Raw genomic sequence first — 24,083 nt, 5'->3', positions numbered from 1 at the left:
AGCTTATTGTCAGGTTTTTGCTAATTATAGTATCAACTTTGTAAATAACTTATAAATAGAAGGGCTCATAACTATGGGGGATTAGCTCTATAAATATGTGCTGTATACATAAACATCACATCTAATTCAATTTTTATGTGTAGTAGCAGAGTGGCACATGACTATTTGATTTGGTTCATTTTAATGACTAAATTTAATACCTCTTCCAAATCCAATCCAACCCAAAGAATCCATATGAAGAGATAAATATACATATATAGAGAAGAATGAGAAGACTGCAAGAAAAATCGGAAGTCTGTTAACGGGTTATTTCCAACTGAGTCTTGGAAAAAAAAAGGCACTTATTAAAATTAATCACTTCATTGTTCACGCTCACTCCATAGTCCAGCTCTCTCTCTCGTTTTTCACTCTCTTCTCTCCAAATGTGGCTGTCCATGATTAAAACATGTCTGTTTCTCCATGACATTGCTTTGACATCATTTAATTGGTATAAGAGATAAAAATAAATGAATTAAATAAATATACTACCAGGTAAGTGGCGTAACATAGCTCAAGGTGACAGCCTATTATTTCTCCCTTTTCTTTGCCTCAAAGAAGGCAAAGTGAGAAATGTGAGATTGCACTGAGAATGCAGCTCCTCAAGCAGCAGAAAGAGTTTTTTTTTATTTTAAAAAGAAAAAAAAATCAGCAGAGATTTTTTATATGAAATTCCACTTCTGCTTAAAGTTTATAGCTAAAATGTAACCAAAAGGTATATCCTTAAATTTCTTGATACATTTTCTCACTCATTTTACATTGATACTGTTTATAATTACCTTTTACACAATATGTCCATGTTTGCTTATATAAAGTCCAGAAGTGCATCATGCGGCAAATAATCAATGACTATAGAACAACAGAATGTTAACCCTTCATTGTGTGTTGAAATAGGCTTTTTACAGTGAAATGAAAGAAAGGCGGAGGGATATAAGGAGGCGACTCACCACATCTTGCCTGGTATCCTTCCCCGACGCAATGAGAATGTAGTTCCAGGCCAAGGGCAGCAGCAAAGCCAGAGGAATCATATAGAGTTCAAAGTTCCAAACAACGATAACAAAAAGCTGTCAACAGAAAAAAAGGACAAAGATGGTGGTTAAAAAAGGTGAAAACAGCATTGGATGAGGGTGTATACATTCAAGATCCCATACAGATGTCACTGAGCACTGAGAATGTAAGCTGGCCATATGTGCTGATGAAAATGTCCCTTTCAAACACATTCATATGCAGAATGATAAACTCCAAAGCGTAAAAATGAGGCTGTGCTGCAACAAAGCTATGGGCCTTGTGTCAGTGAGCTGAAGATCAACACCTTGACCCTTGAGGGTCTCAAGCTGAGGAGGAGGACGATGAGGAGGAAGAGTATGAACCGTCAGACCCCGTTTCCTCCATGCCAATCATCCCAGAGTGTGAGGTCGCGCACCATTTCAAGCACAGCACATCAGAGCTGACCCTTCTATACTCACCCCCAAACTCCTGCATGTGACCTCACACACCCCACAGCCCGAGTCCCTAACCCTGTCACTCCAAGCCCCAATACCCTCTCTCCCTGGCCAAAAGACTCCTATGCCCCATCTCTAACCTCATCTGCACCCATCTGCCAAAACCATAACCTCTATACCTCCCCTCTCATCACCAAACAACATAGTACCATCTGAAAATTAACCTTTCCTAAAACCCTGTATTCTGGCTCTGGCAGGGCTCTTTAGCGTCTGACAGCAGATTATTGCAGTTGTTGGAAGAAGATATCTGTGGGAAAAAAAAATTGCTAATGATGGGGCTGGATATTTTCCGACAGAATTGTATCAATTGTAAGAGAGCTTTGTGTCAATTGCTGTTCAAAAGTTAAGAGAGATGGGGTATTGTGTGGGAATAAAAATCTGACACAAACAAATAGGACAAAAGAACATTTATCTTTTCTAATAATATCATGTTTAAATAGATTTCTCACGATTGATAAAAACCTCAGCGGCAATTATAACAAATGCTGAAAATGCAGACCATGCCTAATGCTCAATCTCCTCTAGCAAAACATATTTATCAAACTCATGTACAAGAAATCCATTATTTCAAATACGAGCAAAGACGATTTTAATTAATTACTCTCTGTATGGAAATATATCCTTGTCTAACAATCAGCTCTTATGGGAAACATTTAAGAGTGGTGAAATTGAGACTATTACTGTGTAAAGCAGATTTTTCTTTTTTTTTGGTCTCTGTATCAATTATAATGTTTGGCTGAACATCATCAGCGAGAGACAGTGGAAGCTTCATATTCAGATTGTGTGTGCGTATGTGAATGTGATGGAGAGAGGAGGCTAAAATCAAGCTCTTGTGTTTGCAGTCTGAGGTTAATGTGAATATGGGGTTCAACAGCCCCTCATCCATGTGTATGCAATTCTAACTAGTGAACCAGTCGGCTCACACAAACACACACACAAACACACTGTGCCATCACATCTGAGTATCACTGCATACAGCTCTTTCCACTAAAACACATTTAACTAAACTTTTCCCTCTGTAGAAACAAAGTTTAAAATCATCTCAAACTTTCAAAAAGACTCATAACTTTAAACAAACAAGTAACAGACACTGAATATAATATATATATATATAAACCCATAAATTAAACATTAAAAATGTCCAGTTGATTTGCATAATGCTCACAGCAAAATTTCTTCTTCAAATAAACCTGAGTGGCCTTGGTGCAACAACAAAAATCTCCCAAAAGGATATACTAAATCATTCTCTGTCTCTCTCAGGCTCAGCTCCTCTTACTCTGATACAGCTGTGTAGGAGCACTGCAGAGAATCTATTCAATAATTCATATTTGTATACTAATAAGCAAGACAACAATGTGCCTTCTTTCACAATAAAAACTCTGTTAGGACAATGAAAGCTCAACAACAGAAAACTTGCATGCAGACAAACATTTATTCAGATTTTCCATAACTATTCTAAAATTACCCATCCCCGTACAAATTATATTATAATTTACAAATGTGTACGTACCACTGATAAAAACAGTAATAATATCTAGCTAACGTGCAGCAGAGGTGCAGAAAATTGACTTCAGTTGATCAAACAAAGGAGCTCAGTTGTTTTAAAGCTATTCTGGTCGAAGCTATAAATAACTGCACACTTACTAACATCTTCATGCAGATGCACATACGCTGCTTTTAAATACACTGCTATAAATACTACTTACAGTAGGCATGCACATATATTTAGTGTCGTGTTGTATAGTCACTCTGAATATCGCACAGCAGAAAAACTCTCTGTCCTGGTGTTTATATTAAATCTTGAAGTCCTTTTTTGTGTACTTTTTTCTGCCTGAGGTTGTTTAACCTGTCATTCCTCCTCCATTTGCTCAAAGTGGCTAGAGGCAAAGTTTTGACTGGCAGCTAAAGAAACTGGACACGCAGGCTTAGCAGTGGAAAGCCTTCCACCGTCCTCACGCCCACCAGCTGGGCAAGGGCGGCCCTGCAGTGCCTGGACCTTTCCACCAGGACCGGGTGATCACAGCCACCCCCCGTCGCTCGCTACACCGGATAGGAGGCTCTTTTGCCTGGAGAGGAGGGAGTGGGAAGGAGCCTGCTGTGCATGTCAGTGACCAGAGACAAAAAAAAATAACGATGAAAACATGCTGAATCGAAGCTCCAGATGCAGTCCATGGGAATAATTTGTAGATTACTCTGTGTGGTCAGAGACACATGATGTAGTGGTTGGTGATAGTTCATAGTGAATATCCGAACACGCACACAAGGGACGCTGCTGAACATGCCTCGTCCTTCCTTTGTTTAACGCTGCTGCAGTCTTACCTGTGTGGCAATGTAAATACCTTTCATATGACACAGTCACTGTGTTTTCTCTTCTTGTAAATGTACTTCTACATCCTTTAAATCATGATTTATCTACATGTAAATTGCTGCATATTTGTCACAAAACAAAAATTGCATGACCCTTGTCTCTCCTTCTCATATTATCATCCTTGTAATACAATCTTTATTAGTCAAAGCATCCAAAGAATAATAATCATCATCACTTTTTATGTTGTTTCTACTACAATTAATATTTAATGTCATAAAAACTACTGACAGTTGTGACAGAACAAAAAAAAAGTCAGAAATAATAAATTAGAAATGTACCTTTATCCAACAAATCTATTTTGTCATAAAAATAGATTGCTTTAAAAATAATTTGTGCTTCTGCACTATTACACAGAAATTTTAAGAAACAACACTATTCACTTGTCATATAACAAAGCAAAATTATATTATCCTCTGTCAAATCTGCTAAACTACTTTAGATATAGTTAAAAGATGCATTTGAACTGGGCAAGCGTCACATGTGAGTACAAGCTGCAAATCAAACAAGACTTATAATTAAAATAGACAAGAACAAAGTAAAAATGTAGCAATGTATTCTGTAATATTTTAGCTAAAATCCCCATACACAAAATCAGTAAACTAAATTATTTTGACAAGTCTCTGTAGTTGTATTTCACTGCAGTTATAATCTTTGATGCTTTCTCTTAATATTAAAAAATGCAAATATGGAAGCTCCATTAAAACAAAACAGAAAGTCGAAATGATTTATTTAAGCACTTAGTCTTGCACATTGAGACTTGCGTTATTTGTTTCAAAACACAAGCGGTGTCCTTACGGCTCTTTGCCGCAGCACTGTGGGAGGGTAATATTCAGTATTTTGGCTTACATTAACCACACACCAGGCTAACTTTCCCCCTGCTCTGTCTCAGTGGAGTGAAACTGAAGTTTGGATTTCAGAGTTCCCCTTTATCTCCCTTACATCAATTTCCATGCTGGCACTAAGTCTTGCCAGATAGCAACTTGAAGTCCTGTTAAGTTCGAGGGAACAAGAGGGAGGGAGAATGTGTCCTGTTTCTGACCAGACCCAGAATTCAGTGGTGCTAGACTGCCCCCTGCTGTTCTGCTGCAGAATATAGAACTGCAGCACAATTAATAGTGTTTCATCTGATAGAAACACAGTCCAAATCACTAAAACTGATGCGTCTAGGCCAGTTATTTTCTCAGAACATAGCAAAATAAAACTTCTATATTAACTTGTACAACTACATACTGGTACCCATTAGAAGTAAAACATTATCTATCTGTGACTCCTCAACAAAAGGCCCATTTTCTGTTGAGTCTATCTCTGGTGATTAAGCTCTGACTTGGTATTCTATGGTAGTCATGCCACTATATTTCAACTATCATTCATTTTGGAAATCAGGAGAGCAGTAAAATGTGAAAGTATATCTTTCAAAGCTGTCCCTTGCTGTGGGCAAAGACGAACTTACGACTTTAAAACTTTTAAAAGTTAGACAGGGTCTTTGAAGAGGAGTCAAAGGAGCAATTTAAAGAGACCTGGAGTGGTGTGTACCACTGCCTGCTATGGCGTCTCTGCACTGTGTGTGTATATATCAAACTGCCAACCAGACATGTACAAACACACACACACACACACACACACACACACACACACACACACACACACTCCAATAGTTGCTTCTGTACCTGTCTTTGCTTTTTTCCCTTTTTTATTTCAGCAGGGTGAATTTTTATCTAAATGCAAAGCAGGTGATAGGTGCTCCAGTTTCCTCTAGAAGTAGCTCCCTTGTCTGGGCTCTTTTCCTGATAAGAGTCCTACTTTGCCTGACATAAAAGAGCCCGGTATCATTTCCCCTGCCTCCCCAACAACCCCCAGCTCGCTGCCCTCGCCCTTCCCCGAGCTTCACAAAGCTGCCTCTATTTGCTCCCAATTCAGGGCCCAATTGCAGATAAAGTTACAGCAAATTTGTTTGGAGGAAGAGCTGCTGAGGCCTGCGGTCCCTGGGGCAATAACAGCCTTGTCTTGCAGGGGCCGTGGGGAGAGCTGGCAGCAGCAGGAGAACAGAACCCAACACCACTCAGCCCGACAATGGCCCCAAATCTCCAGGAGGGAAGGCGAAGGGAGGGGAAAGGAGTGACAGATAAAGAAGAACAGGGATGGATAGATGGATAGAAGGGACAGACACTCAGCTTGCAGGTGTGGAGAGCGGAAGCAGACGCTTAACCCCGAGACGAGGAATGGAGACACCACCCATAGACACACACATACACACAGAGGCGCACACACACATGCACAGACACCACCCATCATGCAGGACAGGAGGTAACTCCAGTCCCGTCCATTGTGCCAACGCCTCAGGCAAAGCTGCCACGGTGGCTGATTCACTGTCGGGATGGGTGGGTGACAGCAGTGTGGGTGTGAGAGAGAGAGAGTGAAAGGCTGCATGTGAGACTATGCGATATCTCTCTTTTTCGCACATGCACACAAAACACACACAACATACACACCAATCACAGCTGGCACTAATGGGCGATGTATACATGCGGCTGGCATTTCAGAATTGGGCAGAAGGAGAAGTAAAGAACCATGAAGAAAATTTTGAGTGTCTTTGTGGAAGGAATGTGCAATCCCACATTATGACAACTGCATTTTGATGTAGTATTCATAAAACCCAACAAATATACAAAGATGTTCAAAACCGCCCCCTCAGGCTCACTTAGCACTTAAGAAGTTTAGAAGGTTGAATTGCCCACAGCTCCACCTCTGCAACTGTAGCCGCACTGGAAAGTTAAGTGTAACATCTGTCTGGAAAGACAGCCAGACAGAAACACACGTGCACATGTGTACAGACACACATGCCCATAATCACACACAGCAGTACACCTTCATGAACGCAGCACCTTGGCCAGATGGCCCCCCATAAAAACCCACTTAAAGAGATGAGTGAAGTGATTAAGAGGCCTCTCAAAGTAAGGGAGAAATGAGAGAGGGATGAAGAAATGGAAGGGGAGGGAGGGAGGAAATACCTGTGTGGAGGAGAGGCCCTAAATACTCTGATGCTTTTAGCTAAGTGCACACTCCTACGTTAACAGACTCCCAAAAGAGCGGAGGATGGGAGGGGGCCACAATGACACCTAAATTTCACAATTTCTATAAACTATAAAACACTATGTCCTTGGCCTACATTTCTCCTTTGTCATCATCTGAATACTTTGAATACAAGTGAGTACAATAACACTGAATAGTCTCAACTGTTACTTAGAAATGGATGTACTGTACTGTACACGGCTGTGTTCTGATAAAGGGTGAAGAGCTATACAAGGCATGCATGGGTTTGTGTGTGCCAACATCCAAGGCTGTTTCCTCCTTCGCTCTCCATTCACCATGTAGATTGGCATTTTCTGAATTGACCTTGTTTTCTGTGAATTCCTTGACATTTTTTTGTCTGACATTTTCATTTATTTCTAAAAAGATAAGACATGAGGACCCCCGCCCCAGATCAGCCTTCCACAGAAGAAAATGCAAACATGCACATGTGCACTCCCAGCTCAACACATCAGCACGCTCACTCACACACAAAAGAGGGAAAATGTTAACTGATCAATACTTCGTCTCTTCTGACCCATGTCTTGTGATGACACTGTGACCTGCTGTACAAACACACACACATACAGCCTCTACAGAGATTATACTGGTGTCAGACAGCCAAATGCTGCTAATGTCTGCTGTGGAGACACTTAGTGCTCCCATGGTAAAGGGATGGGGCAGGGCGGGTCCACCTGTCCTGTAGCTACTTAAGTCAGGACACTAAACCAGACAGGATTAAATGCCTGCTCTGTCATCTTTAGGGTAGGAACCTCCCTGCAGCCACTCACTGCCCTGCAGGAGAATGTCTTTTACTGATAGCTATGCTGTCCAATTACACTTCACCTTTTAATACCAGACACAGATGACAGGGGACAGAGGAAGAATGTGGAGAGAGAGGATGAAGAGAAGGTGAGTGGAGAACCAGGCTGCCATTACCACTGTCTGAAGGAACAGCCTGTCATACTGCACAAGATTGTGGTTTCATTTTCTCAATATTTGGACATCTGAGTGTCTAAAAAAATAACGTTTAAGCTGCTACACCAACATCCACTCATTCCCAGTGAGTGTCACAACAGACGCTACAAACAGTTTGTGTGTGTGTGTGTGTGTATACAATTAAAACAGGGACAAACAAATCATTGTTGAGTTTACCATATAACTATATGTTTATCATACACGGACATTTAAGTGTGTGAGAGCTTGAGACATTACCAATCTCTTGTGTCATTAAAATATATATTAAACTACATTTACGGATGCATTTTCTCCTACATTAAATCAATCAAAAAAATACAAATCATCTCTTTTGGAAGCTCTCATCTTGTTTGCTAAATGTGCAATGTGATTGCATGTGATTCATTTGTGATATGCTACAGTTAATGGTACTGTAAATCTGAGTGCACCTCTACATACCACGAAAGCACAGATGCTCCTCTGCGGAGAGTCCCATTCGAAGCAGCTGTTGATGTAGCATCCAGTGTTGATCAGGAACATGATGCAGCGTCTGACTCGGTTAAAGTTGCGCAAAAGCAACTGAAAAAAACACAAACCAGTGAGTGTTTTATACACAAGTGAAGCCTTGAAAGAAAATGTCAAAAGTCAAAAATGTGCTAATGCAAGTGAGATTTGTCACTCCATTGGTGATTGTATACACATATTGCAAGTACCCAGGTAGGCGTGGATGGCTGGGAACATACTGTTAAAGGGGTCACATTTTTTTCTCTTTTCGTAAATATGTGGATTTATCACATAAGTAAACATGTTATATTATATACTTCACCCGTCAGTGGAAAATACACACTGTTAGTAAGCCTTACAATGGGTTGAAAACCTTCAAGGTCACAACCCAAGATTACCTATTATATCAAACTACTGATGATGGCACCATGAGTTTGATGTTTTCCTTCTTTGTATGGCTATATATGGATCAACAACAGCAGCCACGGCAAGCTGACTCACAGTGTTTTGTTATGTCTACTGTCTTTGTGATAAAGTTTAGTACAATAATAACAATTTCCAACACAGCGCATGGATTCTCCTCCCCAAGTGTTCTCCAGGCATTTGGCCAGAGATAAGAGAGAGCTGGCTAACTGCTGTCATCCCCCTGGGTTGCCAACCATTCAGGGAATAGCATAACAGCACGAAGAACGCCAACCACCCAATCAGGTCACCACCAGGAGAAAGTGCTCCCAAAGGACAAACTGTCTCTAGATCACTACTCAAAAAAAAATTCTAGGCCGTTATTTTACTCATTGGAACCTAGTGTATGTTTTTAAAGGTGAGTGGATATACAATGTGTATAGTAAAGTGTATTTTACCGTTAAGTGTATCCAGATAGACTTTCTTACAGTTATGGTTGGATTGGCTGCTTTGATGCTACATGAAAAGAGTATAATTATGTGAAGTTTTTTTTTTTTTTCGTTTTGGTTAAACTGGAGATGCTGCTGCTGAGGACACATGGACCCTGAGGACTGCTGGAATGCGAATCATCCATTTCCACATTCCTCAACATATGCACTTGTTGTACACACTGCTTGGCACATTGTAGCCTTGATGTGAAAAATTAAATTTCCATGTCAGAGTGCCTTTAGTTATTCCATAAATATACTTAGTCAAGGAGTAAAATCACTATTAAGTCAAATGACAAAATTACAATTAAACGCCTGTGTTTGGCAGTGTGCTGTGTTTGGCAGTGTGCTGTGTTTCTTTTCCTTTCCTTTTCAGTGTGTATGTGCACTCTAAGCAGCATGCTACAGCAGGGGATCTGCTACTAAAAAAAAGCCCTCACGGGGCAATCCCTCCAAAGCAGCCTGTGACATCATCATTGCGAGACGCTGACATAGGTCATCTCTATGAGTCAGGGGTGAAATGGAGATGAAAAAAGGATTCTGCACATGGGAGAAAAGCACAGAGTAGGCTGGGAGAGAGGGAGAAATGGAGATGGCAGAAACAGAAGAATGAAGGGAGTGGATGGAGGGTTGACAAAAAGGTGGCATGGGAGCTGGTGTGTGTGTGTGTGTGTGTGTGGACAGGGCTTTGCTCGGCAGTGCATGGCACAACACTGACTGCTGGGCCCAAACGGTCACTCATATGACATGTCTGATGTGGGCCAGCCCCTACTATTCATCCCTTTGTGGTGCCGCCACACTGAGCAGTGTGACAATGAAGTGCAAAGCAGCAGTGGCAAAGAGGGCCAACTATAAGGATGGCCAATCTACTTATGCACCCCAGAGCTGACAGCTTGACATTTCTATTCACCACTCAGAGTGGATGCGAGGGGGTAGTGATGAGAGAAGGGGGAGAGAAGGGAAGGAAAAAAAAAAGAAACAGAATGCTGTTTTTCCTTCAATCATCCTGTTGTATCTGGCCCACACAGTTGTTGTGCTTTACAAGATGCCATTCACCAGGGTTGTTGGTTTTGCTTCAGTCACTTAAGCTGAATAGGGGGTGCAGTGGTGGACACAGATAAAAATAGGGCGGAGTGGTAGAAGATAAGTGTTGGCTGCTTATGTACCTGTTTGGACACTCTCGGCTCCTCCTCGATATATTTCTGTTCAATAGGAATCAAAGTCCTGAGACCAGCCTTCACCTGGAGAATGGAGTAAACACACAGTGTCAAAAATAGTAAATGGTAAGAGAAAAATTACATACTTAAGAGCATGCCCCGTGTCAGAGGCTAGAGAAAGAAGCAGAGAAAGCTGTAAGATGGCCGCTATAGGACACACACAGCGATGGTGAATGGGCGAACAAAGGCTGCTGAAAGGGAGTCTTCGATAATTAAAGCCAAAACGAGGACGAGGGACAAGGGACGAGGGATGAGATGGAAGCAAGGAAGGGTGGGTGGGTTGGTGGGTGGGGGGGACAAACAGAATAAAGACAACAGCAGCATAGAAGGGGGAAATGCTGGGGAGAACAAGAGAGGGATGTGAGAGAGAGAGAGAGAGAGAGAGAGAGAGAGAGAGAAGAGAGAGAGAGAGAGGATAATAGGGGATGGGGGGAGCAAAAAAATCAGGGAGGGGACTCAAAAAAGCAAAAGAAAGACTTACAGCATTAAAAATCACGTCTATTTCGAGAAAGATGACCCCTTTTGTTGGCCCTGTCAGCTCCTTGCTTTTCAAGGCGTAGGCTTTGCGTTCTCCATTTTGGATCTGTGGGAGAGGGACATGACAGGCGTCTGTCTGGCAATACCCGGCTGAATCGGCTCCCCGGGCCACCTTTGAACCCCAGCTGCTGCCGCTGACAGGGAACCCAAAACAACTGTGGCAACTCTGACAAGTACCTGTTCATTACCCACTGCAGCTCAGCTCTGTCAAACAGAAATTAACTATCCTGGGGAATCACACTGTACAGCAGAGCATGGATATATTAGACACACAGTTCTTTCACAGGCCATATTTTTTCCAAATATAAGAGACATTTTTCTGTCTTTATTTTTTTTTCTCCAAATCGGATCATTCCATCTCTCTATCAGTGTCATTTTTATATCATCTCTCATCCACTAACTTTATTCTCAGCTATCAATCCCTATTTTTTTCCCAGCATCTCCTCCATTTTTCTCCCTCCTGTCATCTCCTTCTCTTTGTGAAATAATAACAGTGTCATCAGTGAAGTTGCAAAAATAACCTCTGCTTTTTATATCTTCCTCTGTCTGTTTTCATTCTTTCTGTTCTCTCTGTTATCCCCAAGAGGAAAAGAAATGCAGAGAAATCTGCCTTTGACTTACGTTTAGTAAAGGAATAGCCACTTTCCCTAGGAAGTCTGCACTCCGGTCTCGGTCCTCGTCGTAAACAGTGACCTCAAGTACCGAGTGGATGTCCTTCACGTTACTGGACCACACACAAAGACACCGCCAATGACATATATGCACTGAAACAAGGAGGCTGCAGCATCTACGTATGTTAAGCTTAAATAAACACAGAAAACCAATTAATTTCCCATTAAATTTCTCAAACTTAGAAAAAAGCAATAAAATATATTTTATGTAACAAGGTTCTACAGAACAACAAGAGCTAAATAAAAGTATGAACACGTCAGACGCATCTTTGGAACTAGGCTATCACACTACTAGATACATTTACTATTTAACTAAACTACAGGGCAACATTATGCTTTTCATTAGAAATTAAATGAGCAAAATGTTTTTGTATTTTCTTTTATAGATGCACACATTAATGTATACATAAAAGCACTAATGAAAAACAGAAGCATTGACAACTACTTTTTTCTAATTGCTGTAAAAAAATAATTTCTGGAAAATATATGTGACAAATGAGAAAAGATGCAGCTATATTGAGTTTCTTTATGACCCTGTTGCTCTGTCTTTATCATTCAAGGATACATGTCAGACATTTTTTTTTATTTTCTTAAAGAGGATGGATAGAAGTGTGTTTGTATTAAAAGCCACTCACAAAGTGAAGACCTTGTTCCACTCTGGGTTGAGGTTTTTGTAGACAGTGTGTGTCTGCAGCCGATCATTGCTCAGCTCCACCACGCAGAAAGGGTCACTCTTACCTGCCAAGATTAAAATAAAATAAATAAATAAATAGGCATAAAAGGACAACATTTTTGGTGAAAATATAAAAATATATATAAATATAGTGGATAATAGAGACTGTTTGAGTTTAAAGAAATTCCAGCCACTTTTGTCTGTTTCCAATCCTTTATATTTTCAAGACTTATAGCACACTGCACCCCCCCATTTCACACAGCTCAAATACCTTGTACTTATCAGTAGTATAATAATATGATTCTTTCATTTCTAGGTCTTTGTATATTATACTACAGTATATCAGTCTAACAGCTGCAAGCCAATTCTATCAGCACCCTGGGAACATGGACAACTAGAAGATAAGCTCCAGGACAACTCTGCCCTGGGCAGTTACAAGAAGGGGGGGTGAGAGACAGAACAGAGAGGGGAGAGGACTTTGAGAATGGATGGTGCTAAGAAAACAGAGGTCAATGTGTTTCTGAAGGCCAGAGAACTTCACAGTCACAAGGAGAAAAAAAAAAGCTGAGCACACGGAGTGTGAAGAATGGATAGCTGGTGTATGATTCCAAGGCGAGCGGTGGAATTGGGAGCGGCTTAAAAAAAATGAGTGAAAAACACTTTCTCAGTAATCTGCTTTGTCTCTATTGACAAAATAAGTTATATAAGATATATTAATTAATATATGAATGATATAAAACATTTTTAAAGATTCTAGAATCATCCTACAGATTAAATAAATTTAGAGATTGAAGCTTCACAAATGAATGATAGTTGCCTCAACTCTTACTGCACTATGTGAGAACTTTCAAAACTCTTAGATGTTATGAAACATACATATGATATATGGCTCAGTATAAATCATATTCATTAATGATAATTAATTCAAACAGAAGTTTCAATGCAGAAATTACTACAGTTATGTAACTGAGTAGAGAGAAACCAAGAAGAGAAGAAAACATAATCTGAGAGTTATTTCCTCCTCCTGAGAATAGCATACTGTACTATAATAATCAAAACCAGTAATGTCCTATATATTTTCCATTTGTTTACTAACATCTCACATCTCAAATTCTTTGTACACAGAAAGGAGTGAGACCAGCTCCCCACGCCTGCCAGCCCACCTCCCTTCGACTGCCTCAAGATGAACTAAAAACAACAAAACTCTTAATACTGGCTTTGATCACTATGGTTTTTAATAAAAACTGTCGGGAGCCGATGTGCTGTTTGTTCAAGCTTATCAGATGAAAAGGCTGGGTCAGGAAGTTAAAAAAAAAAGATATGTCCCAAACAAATATCCAGGGAGATATGAAAAAATATATTAGTTAAACAGTAAATGTTGCATAATAGGACTAAATAAAGTTAGGATTAAATTCTATTCCTCTCCGTCAGTCCATCTGTGCAGGTCGCGGGAAGCGCGTGTGTGTCTGTGTGTGTGTATGTGAGCGTCATTGATTGGTGTGATTTTCTTCAAATGTTGTGACAAGGGCAGGACATTTAGTAGGTGTGCAAAGTAAATGTCACTGTGATCAATGCTGAGGCGTAGGTGTTGCCTTTCATATCTGTTTGTGGCGCTCTATTGATGCAGAGTGTTTCAAGTGGATATTGACAGCTTTGACTTCTACGACTGAAAATAAGACACATCAAAACAGACAAAAGAAGCCTTTCAATACACCGCTGTATGCACTTTGTCAGCCATGTACACTTTCTTCTATACTATGTACCAGGGACCAAGGAAACACTTCGAAGACACATATTTTAAAACTGTAAAATAATATTTTAACAGCAATTTTCATTCAATAATTTTACAGGAGCGTCCGTATCATAAACAATTATAATGTTGTCCACACAGATCATGTCTGATTAAATTTAAATGCAATCATCCAAATTAAGAGATGTAAATTATTTCTGCAGAACTTCGTCCCTCCCTCCCATTTTCTCTCTAATATTCTGTTTTTAATGACATGGCAGGCTGTGTTGCCGCAGAGAGCCAGTTGTTATTGGTGATGAACTTTCACCTTATTGGCCGCCAGCACCAGAGGCGGCTGTCTTAACCAATTACACGCTCAGGTTTGAGCACCACTCAGCGATCATCCAGGTAATGTCCGAGCAAAGCTCCTCCCCCCACCCCCCACCCCGCTCTGGGTCCCATTTCTGTGGCAGTGGCGAAGGGTTTCCAGCAAGGAACACGCTCAAATTAATTTCAGAGCGCTCTAAGATAAGTGTGGAGGATGAATACAGTACAGAGACGAGGACACAGACTGTAATTGCCTTACGGAAAGCTTAGAGTTAGTGAGAGTGAACAGACACTCTCATTTTTCTTTATTCTTTCAATTAATATGTATTTATATTTTAAAACACAGCACATTTATTGCATTTTTATCTTGTTCTAATAGGATTAATGGTATGATATACAGTATTTCTCAATATATTAAGAGAAACTCTACACTTACTTGCAGGTTTTGTGGTGCTGCTGCAAGTGCCAGTGTGTGTGTGTTACTATTGAAATGTTCTAACAGTACAGCATCCACTCAGAGGTACAAGAGCAGGCAGACAAAAGGGATTGTTGGTTTTAGAGACTATTTTCAGTTATCCTACTTGGGCTGGAGTGGAGCTACTCCACAAAAACACTCCAATTAGAGAGAGAGATGGCCAGAGAGGGGAGAGAGAGAGGAGGAGGAGGAAAAAAGATAGGAGAGGAGACAGGCAGTGTGAATGGGAGAGATGGTGAACTCTTTCTCTCTCACTGACCTCCTCTTTCTCTCTCTCTGCCTGTCTGTTTGTCTGTCCTTCTGTTTCTCTCTCACCTTGCTCCTGACCCTCTCTTGGTCTAGGTTGTTAAAATAGGGTGTTCATGTGGTGAGAGCTCTTATGTGGCTCTTACAGAGCTATTGTTTCTGCCAGTGACACGGACACAGACATACACACACACACACAGCATCAGACTCAAAACAGGAATAAACCATCTAGAGACAGCTTCGCTGCCTGTCTGTTATCAGTATCAGTTCATCTGTATGGGGTTAGACTGGCTGAAAGGGAATATTTTCTGTGGGACAAAAGAAAAATATTTCCATTTATTTCCAAGGTTTCACATTAAAATGCCTGAATTTGAGATTTCTTTGGCTTTAACAAAAAGTTGTGAAACCTAAAATATGATTTTCCTTGAGTAAGTGAAAACTTGTTTTTACTCCTAGTCAATCTAAAATAAATGTAAAAGTGCTATATAACAGCTCATTATGCACTGTTGCTATGCAGTAAGTCTTTAGTCAATTTATTTTGAAACCACTGCAGACACACTGGTTTTCAATGGGCATATCAAACCAGCAACATGAAACACAAACAAACAAGTAATGGACGTTTCCACAGGTTTACTTTTTTGTTTTTAGAAGATTCAGACTGAATGATGAGCAAACTGCTGCTCTGTGTGAAACACGAGAACTAGAGGGCCATTAGCCCTGCACTCTGACTGCTCCGGTCGCTCCTCGCAATAACCCAAATCAACCGGCTACACTCTGTATTTGCTAATGGGAATGCTTCAAATGGAGAAAAACTCTGACTCGCTCTCCCTCTCTCTCTCCTTCACACACACACACACACTCCTCTCTCTTTACTAGATAATACAGAGTGAAAAACTAGGCCTGTCCACTGTAGACCTAATTAAAAGTAAAAATTAATGGAGAATGGAGGATTCAGAGAGAGCAAGCAGAGAAAGCGCAGGAGGAGGGAGGAGAGAAGAGATTTGTTGGTTCAAATGTGTACTTTTTCTCTATTATTCAAATGAGCAGCCTGCATCTTTTCTAAAAATGCAGAGACAAATTTAGTGTCCTACACAAAGTAGACTTTAACTCTCTCTGAGGATTCTCGTAGAGGATCATCATCCCTTAAACCAAAATTACACCATGACTTTATCTTTGGCTAGATTTATGGACGATTGCTAGTATAGGAAAATGTGCCACAGAAATTGTTCAACGTCTGGATATGAAAATTAAGCAAAAGCTATTTAAAGCAAAAAACTATACACTGATAGTGTTACCTATCAGATGTCCTATAATGTTTATTGTGATAGTATAAACAGAACAAATGATCATGAATCTAAGTGTTAAGGAGTTACCTATAATGGCAATGCAAAAGAACTACAGCAGTTACAGTCATGTTGTCACTGTCTTACCTGTGACATCTGCTGCCATTAGTCCCTCGGCCCTGATTACTTTAACCTGCACCACGCCGACATCTTTCAGGTTGTGTAACGACCTCCAAAGGTTCTGAAACATCACAGGGACAGGGGTGAAAGGTCAAAGAGGATGGCAAATTAGCATCGAAGCGAAAGGCAGGTCAATAGCCTGACATTTCATTAAGAGAGTAAAGGGTAGAATATGTCCTTTACCTTATTTGAGCTGGCATTTATGGTCGAATATACCAGGGAACAAATGGCTGGATTTAACTTAACAAAGTAGCTGTGATTGCCTATTTAAAAGTTTTTCTTTGTATCATCAGATGAACTTAATAACTTAGTAACTCCGGTAAGGTAGATGCAGAAATGGCTACAAATAATAGACACAAATGAAGACGTTCAACAACATAGAACTGACATAAATTTGGCAGTACAATACGCATCATGACACCATAGTTACAATTCAGTATACTGCAATATATTGTGATACTTTAGGCAAGGTTATAAAATGCGTTTCTGATGTAATATTTAAACAGAGAGGTCGCTGCTTTTGTTGTTTCCGATTATGTATTGGGTCATCACCTAAGCAATTTGAGTACATACTTACATACACTGAAACTACATGTGATGTGGCCCAACCAGTTTCAGTGAGAAATAAATAAGGCTGACATGACAGATACTCCAAGGACACAGACACATAGGTGACTGACAATGTCATGAGGACAAACACGTACACAGACCAGAGATGTCATAAAGCCCTGTGATTGTTTAAAATAAAAAGGTACAAACAAGGTTTCAATAACCAGGAGGAAGAGGAGTGACTGTGTAAAAACTAGTCTGTAAATCTGATGAATAAAGGGAAACCTGTGGAGACCAGCAGCTCGGCCACGAGGCATGAGCATACAGTATGCTGACACATACACACACAATCATAAAATCATTCCTTTGTTCACACCCAAATACTCAGGAATAAACACATGCATAGAAACCAACACTGAGGCCAAATTGAGTAGCATGTCGGCATGTCTTAAAAGCAGAGTGGAAATGCACTTCACTTCAATTTATTTCTCTCTCTGGCAATAACCCCTTCCATCCCCACAGGAGTAATTATAATTTAAATTTCAGAGTCAGGGCCAGGCTACAGACTTAATTCATTATTACCAACTCTGTCAGACTCTGCCTGTTTCCAGCGATATCATTGTCCAAAAGCTCTCTAAAGGAGATGAGAGGAGAGAGAGTGTGTGAAAGAAAGAGAGGGCGAAAGAGAGTGTGCAAAAGAGAGACATACAGAGAGAGAGGGAGGGACAGAAAGAGAGAGAGAGAGAGAGAGAGAGAGGGGACAACTCTCAATTTTAAGGCACGATTTCTCTGAAGATACAGCTGCTTGTTGTGGTTATTGGGGAGCAGCCAAGAAGAGAGAGAAAAAGAGTCAGAAAGAGGGCATGAGGGAAGTAGAGGAAGAAATGAGGGCAAACTAAAGGCTAAGCAGTTGGTGTGTTAGGGTTCAAATAGTAAAATTAGCCATGATGCTAATAATCCATGTAAAACTGGGGACCAAACATCAATACGTTGTTTGGTGTTAACCAAACTGTGCCTGTAGCTGAAACAAAAATGACATTGAGCGTTTGGTCTGATTTTTAATCTTCTGTTTGACTGGTCAGAAGTGGTTGTGTTACGTTGCCAATTTTTGGCCAATATTTTGTACTGTTTGTGAAGGGAAAATGTCTTATTAATACGAAGATACACAAAGAGACATGAGGCAATATTACTTTATTAATGTATGGATATATGGATACTGAGATTTCTCCCCCCCCAACCATTCCTCTGCTCATCATCCCTTCCTCCAACCATACAGATTCCCTGAGGGGACATTTAGGGTTCAGCCTCAACCCACGATTGGTTGCAAGAACACACCCCTCCTCCACAAGGATTCAAATCCTCATCAGAAAAAATAGATGGACTGGACAGACAGGTAAGGAAAAGAGAGATAAAAGGAGGCCAAAACCAACAGGGATAAGGAGGAGATGAAAAGGAAGGATGAACAGAAAAGAGGACAGGAAAAAAATAGAGGGACAGCACTGGCTTTCATAAGACATCCCCCTCCACCCCCCTGCCCCACCATCACTGATTGACATCTTGTCACTGACGTCTTCTTCCTGTCTCTGTCACACTCCACATAAGCATAAACACAAATAAATCAGCGATGGCACAGGCTTATGACTCACTGTCATCTTTGCAGCATGTCACCTTTCATCACCACTGCATAAACACATGCGCACAAACACACAGCATCTGCCCAGCAACCCATCACTTCAGGGGATATATGATCAAAGGATAGTGAATGCTCAAACACAAATAAAATAGCGACAGCTTCCTTGTCCACATCTAAATTCCCATTCTCGGATGTCTATCAAAAGTCTCTGCCCGACCTCTTATCTCACTTTTCTGCCCAGGCTGTGTCCTTTTGCTTCACCTCAGAGCAGTGCACCAGAGTGGGTGGAAGAAGTACTGAGTGTCTGTGTGTGCACACGCACACATAGGGGATGTGTGGTGAAGTGTCACCACTTCAGCGGAGGTCATCATGTCCTCCTTTTCTCATCCACCCATCTTGTGGCCACCTCAGGCCCATTAAGAGCCATTAGTGTGTGTGCTCCTTTGCCATTATAATGCATAAATCTCTTTCTCTCCTTTTCTCTCCCTCCAACCCCATCTACTTCTGGGAAACAGTAATTAGGGATGAAGGAAAGGTTATAGTGAGCAATATAACATCTAAGGCAGATGTCTCTAAGTGAGTGTATTGCACCATGTTGCATACATCCCTGCTGTAAGTTGCATTCAAAGTAGTTTGAGGTGGAAAATCTTGTGTACTCGTCCATGTGCACACATGAATCATACTGACACACACACACACACAGATAAACACAGTACGTGAATGTACACAGAGAAAGCCATCACGATGCAGAACATCCAGAACGAGGCAAACATTAATGAGCTTGGAGCTAGCAACTGATCCCTGCACTATCAGTTTTCATCAATAGCCACAGATTGAAATAGAAAAAAAAACACCTGCCAAATTCAGGAAAATGACCTCATTGTGTACGGGGTGTGTATAGTTCCAGGTTTTGTGTGTGACAAGGACATTTCTAGAATAATAATATGTCTTCTTAGAAAATCAGTTTATTAAACTAAGTATGCTTGAATATGGGTGCGTGTTTTAAACAATTTTCAATCCACAGCAACACACTGCCTTTAATTTTGCTGTGTATGTTTTTGTGTTGAGCAGTGTGGGCCGTGCAGCTGAAGGGTGAAACATGTAGAGGACTTCAAATATTTTCTCTGCTTCATTGTCGTTTGTGAAGGTATCTGCTCTCCAAAGCTGTGATGATGACAGCATGGTACTTGTATTGCACCACAAGCCCCTACCATTTTATTAGATAGCTGACACAGGTAGATACTGTTTTGTGTATGTGTGCTTGCTTGTGAGTGGTTGCTTTGTGCACCTTGACAGCTGATTTCAAGCTGATAATACTAGTCAGTAGAAATGTGGCTACACATACATGCACACAGTGGGCAGATTAGCCGGCTTTGAGAAGCACTGTTATGTATTAGTGGTCGTACCGGCACTCTTTGATAAGGTACATCTTTATTAAATTCTCCAACTGAAAGTCTGAGGAAAAGGAATATGTTAATAGGTAGAGACCATTCAAATCTTCAAACCGACCTCACTGTGCCCCACCATCTGCAACCCCCCCACCTTCCTCTACCCTCTATCTCGCCATCCCTTCATCTAACAGGAGGGCCACAGTTGTGACAGACAAAGAAACGAGGTTGCTGGGAGAGTGGGACAGAAATGGGGAGTGTGGGAGAGAGAAGGAGGCAAGAAAAGAGGTAGGTGAAGGAAGTAGAAATGTGTCGCCTTCAGCCGAGCAGAAAAACGGGGTCTGTGCGAGTTGTGAGAGAGGTGAAATAGCTTTTTCTTTTCATTTTACACGCCTTCCCTTCCCGGTGCAACCCTCACCCTTTACCTCTCGCCCCCTATTACACACATTCACTGCAAAACACACATGCACACATCCACAATCCTTCTCCCCGCCCTCATTTTGTGAGTGTCAGTAGAAGCACAGTGTGATTGTGTCTCAGTCCTAGAGCTCCCCCGTCTGATTTTAGGTGGTTTCTGCAGCGCGGAGCAAAGCGGACGACCTCCTGTGGCTAGCCAATAAGGCATCGCCACAGTTATGTAGGTCGCGGCACCGATCTTCGGCCACTGGAGTTTACAAACACACACACACACACACAGAAAGAAGCAGACGCACACCAGCTGGGAAGTACCATTGACTGAAATTCAAATATATCATATAATCTCAGAAACACAGATGGTCCACTACTGTACATAATGCCAACACACAGTCAGTATGTAGTTATAACTACATGGTACTTGTTCCAAAAATTCTCCTAAACAAACCTAACAGGTGCAAAAATCAAGTCTTAAATTAAACTGAAAACGTAATTTTTTTTAATAAATTGAGAGACTACACCAAATAAAAATCTGTTGATGCAAAGAGGATCGTCCCATGTGAAAGCTGTCAAAGAATAAAATCTATTGACGTGTGTGACATATGTGTGCATGAGTGTCTTTGTCCAAGGAGATGACAGAGTGTGAAGGGTTAACAGGCTAAGACAAAGACATGAAACCACTGTTTTGAGTGGAGGGCCTCTGGAGCAGATGGGGCCTTAGGGTTCCTTCACTGTCTCTCCCTCTCTCTCTTATAATAATTTCAAATTAAGTAAGCTAAGTGACAACTGGGTAACAAGCCAAGACATCAAATAAGTGAGTCAACACGTCTTCATCATAAATGAAGGCACATAAATGATCACACATTGTAAATACTACACAATACCTGTGTCACATATCGCAGGAACAAACCAATAACAATGTGTATTGTCTGTAAGAGACTTGTCATTACTCATCCCAGCTGATCCTGTGTTCATTCTTCAGGTCTTTAAACCTCCAACCACAGCTGTAAATCTCAGCACATTCATTTCTAAATAAAAAAAAATCTTTTTATAAGATTTAAATACACTGTGACCTCATAACAAACTGCAGTGTTATTATAAATTCATGAGGGAGTTGTTGACTTTGTTCTACTTTTGTCAATGTAAGTCACACATTCATCATCGAAGGTGGAAGGTGGTCTATCAGTATTACAAAACAAAATGCATGTCTTCTAAGGCCTCTCAAACAAACTTACATATCTCTGCATGATCTGGTGTCTTTCGTGCGGGTCATCCAACATATTCACTGACAGGTCCGAGATGGAAACTGCAGCAGAAGCAGTAAGGGTAACCAGCAGCACCAGCAAGCCTTCACCTTCCTCCAGAGGCAGGTCCAACTTGTGTGTGTGTTCTTTACTGAGCAGCGACAGGTCGATGGTACATCTACAAAGAGAAACAAAATCACAAGAGTGTGCCATAGGAAAGCTACCTAAACTTAGTCTGTATAAGAGGACACAAGGCAAAATCATACCATACATGAAGTGTTGCCACCATTTTGTTTTTCTCTTAGAAATAAAGAACCTACTTTTTGGACAAAAATGCATCACACTGTTCTGGAGCATTGCAATTATACACATAGTGAGCATCATGTGTGCAACATATAGGCAACTCAAGACAATTAGGAACTGGGTCAAAAAGTTCAAAGCATAGTGTTTCCCTCCTGATAAAAACTCCTTTCTCATCATGAAATAGTGCAGCATTTAAACATGGCCACAGTAAATACATCTACACATTTAAAGAGAAGACTGGAAGAGGGTTTGTACCTTCCCATGAAGTCATCTTTCTTTCCAGCATCTTTGTCCCACACTGTAATGTCCACATAGCCTCCCTGTTCCTCATACAGGTGGAAATCAAACTGCTCTCTCCACTGAGGGTTCAGTGTTTTGGGAATTGTCTGAAAAAAGTCACATACACGTCACACTGTCCGTGTGTTGCAAGCTGGGCAAGAAAAAAAGTAAACGGGACATGACAGTCACATGCCACAAAAAAAAAGTGTTTACCTTGCTCTTGTACTTTTGGTGACCCATCCTGAACTTGACGTACGGGTCACTGAGGCCGTTGGCATCCATTGGTTGCAGGCTGCGACCTTCTATCAAACTGATGCTGACGATACCTCGCCACAGCTGGGCTTTTCTGTGCACATCTGACAGACGCATGCTCTGATACTGCAGCAAAGACACACATTCAAAACAACATTTACACAAGTGTTTACCAGCGAACACTGACAAAACAAATACAAATGCAGTATGCACTGAATAACCCCAAGATAGAAATATGGTTTGTGAACACTTCACACTTTGTCCACATTGAGACAACACAGAAAGGAGCAGGCAAAACATATAAGATAACACAAAATTAGACAATTCAACACAGTTTACTCTTGAGATCTGACATGCCAGTGCAATGCTACAAAATAAGTTTATTAGTGTAAATTTCTTCTGTAATTATATATGGTTGGTGGCAGAATCTTTCTAATCCTTTAGAGTGCATTGAGAGAATCTGCTAAATAACTCAGTCTGCACATGAGTATATATATCATGTTGCATCAGTCTGTTGTTCTTTAAAATATTTTTTTTACTACATAAATAAATAGAGGTGATTTGTAGCCTGTCTTCTCTGAAATGAGAAAGCACTGAGATCCCGTTGGAAAGTATTGCTGTACTGTGAGCTGACAGCTTTGCAAATTCAGATTGATCATTCTCCCTATTTTATTTTTGTCCTTCAACAGTTTTCTGAGCACTAACAGGCCTATTTAACCTCTCTTTGAATCATGTCAGTATCCTTCACTAAAACAAAGACCTGGGTATTTATTTGTCAAACAAATACATGTCCTCCCTCTCTCCCTCTCTCTCTCTCTCTCTGCCTCTCTCTCTCCTCCTTCCTCGTTAGAGAGAATTTATTAGCATAGCTTTTGTTTTGCGAGTGAATTTCATTAAACTCTGAACAAACCCTGCCTTGCAAGCGCAGGCCTTTGATCTGGAGACAGAGCCTCTTAATTTCCATTCTCCAGACATTAAACAATGCGAATAGCTCCCTGCAATAAAGCCAACCTCCCATGCAGCAACTCCCACATCTTTTATTTCTTCTGTTCACTTGCTACTGAAACACTGTATGCTAATGATGAGGTCACTGTTATGTCCTACTAGAGCACCATCTCCTTTTGTCTTGTTTTTGTTGCTACATATTTCTGTTACAGAAAGCCATGGACTATTTGGATTGGGAATTCATATCCAAATGCCAGAGCTCTGCAGGACAGAGATCATGCACAACAAAGTTCAGAGGCTGAAAACCTTATAAGATGTGCTACCATACAGTTTAAGATCTAATACAGCCTTGAACATGGTTCAACTTTTGTCTGCCTTTTGGAAAAGGAAAAACAATTTAAATGCCAAAATAAGC

The 24,083-nt window shown here is 40.8% G+C and overlaps 1 protein-coding gene across 1 annotated transcript in view; it reads right to left on the bottom strand.

The window, feature by feature from the left end:
- The window catches only part of mctp1a (multiple C2 domains, transmembrane 1a), a 118,185-nt gene that overhangs the window by 31,253 nt on the left and 62,849 nt on the right, over positions 1 to 24,083 (bottom strand). Inside the window, exons 7-15 of the mRNA XM_028415126.1 lie at positions 22,685 to 22,849; positions 22,448 to 22,578; positions 21,881 to 22,067; positions 16,629 to 16,722; positions 12,384 to 12,486; positions 11,699 to 11,801; positions 11,022 to 11,123; positions 10,490 to 10,564; positions 8,385 to 8,508 (exon numbers count right to left, since the gene is read on the bottom strand). Of these exons, the coding sequence (XP_028270927.1) occupies positions 8,385 to 8,508; positions 10,490 to 10,564; positions 11,022 to 11,123; positions 11,699 to 11,801; positions 12,384 to 12,486; positions 16,629 to 16,722; positions 21,881 to 22,067; positions 22,448 to 22,578; positions 22,685 to 22,849 (1,084 nt within the window). The remainder of the gene's footprint in view (positions 1 to 8,384; positions 8,509 to 10,489; positions 10,565 to 11,021; positions 11,124 to 11,698; positions 11,802 to 12,383; positions 12,487 to 16,628; positions 16,723 to 21,880; positions 22,068 to 22,447; positions 22,579 to 22,684; positions 22,850 to 24,083) is intronic.

This window comes from Parambassis ranga, chromosome 9 (assembly GCF_900634625.1).
Source record: "Parambassis ranga chromosome 9, fParRan2.1, whole genome shotgun sequence".
Taxonomy (NCBI): domain Eukaryota; kingdom Metazoa; phylum Chordata; class Actinopteri; family Ambassidae; genus Parambassis; species Parambassis ranga.
This window is presented reverse-complemented; position numbering and strand designations above follow the sequence as displayed.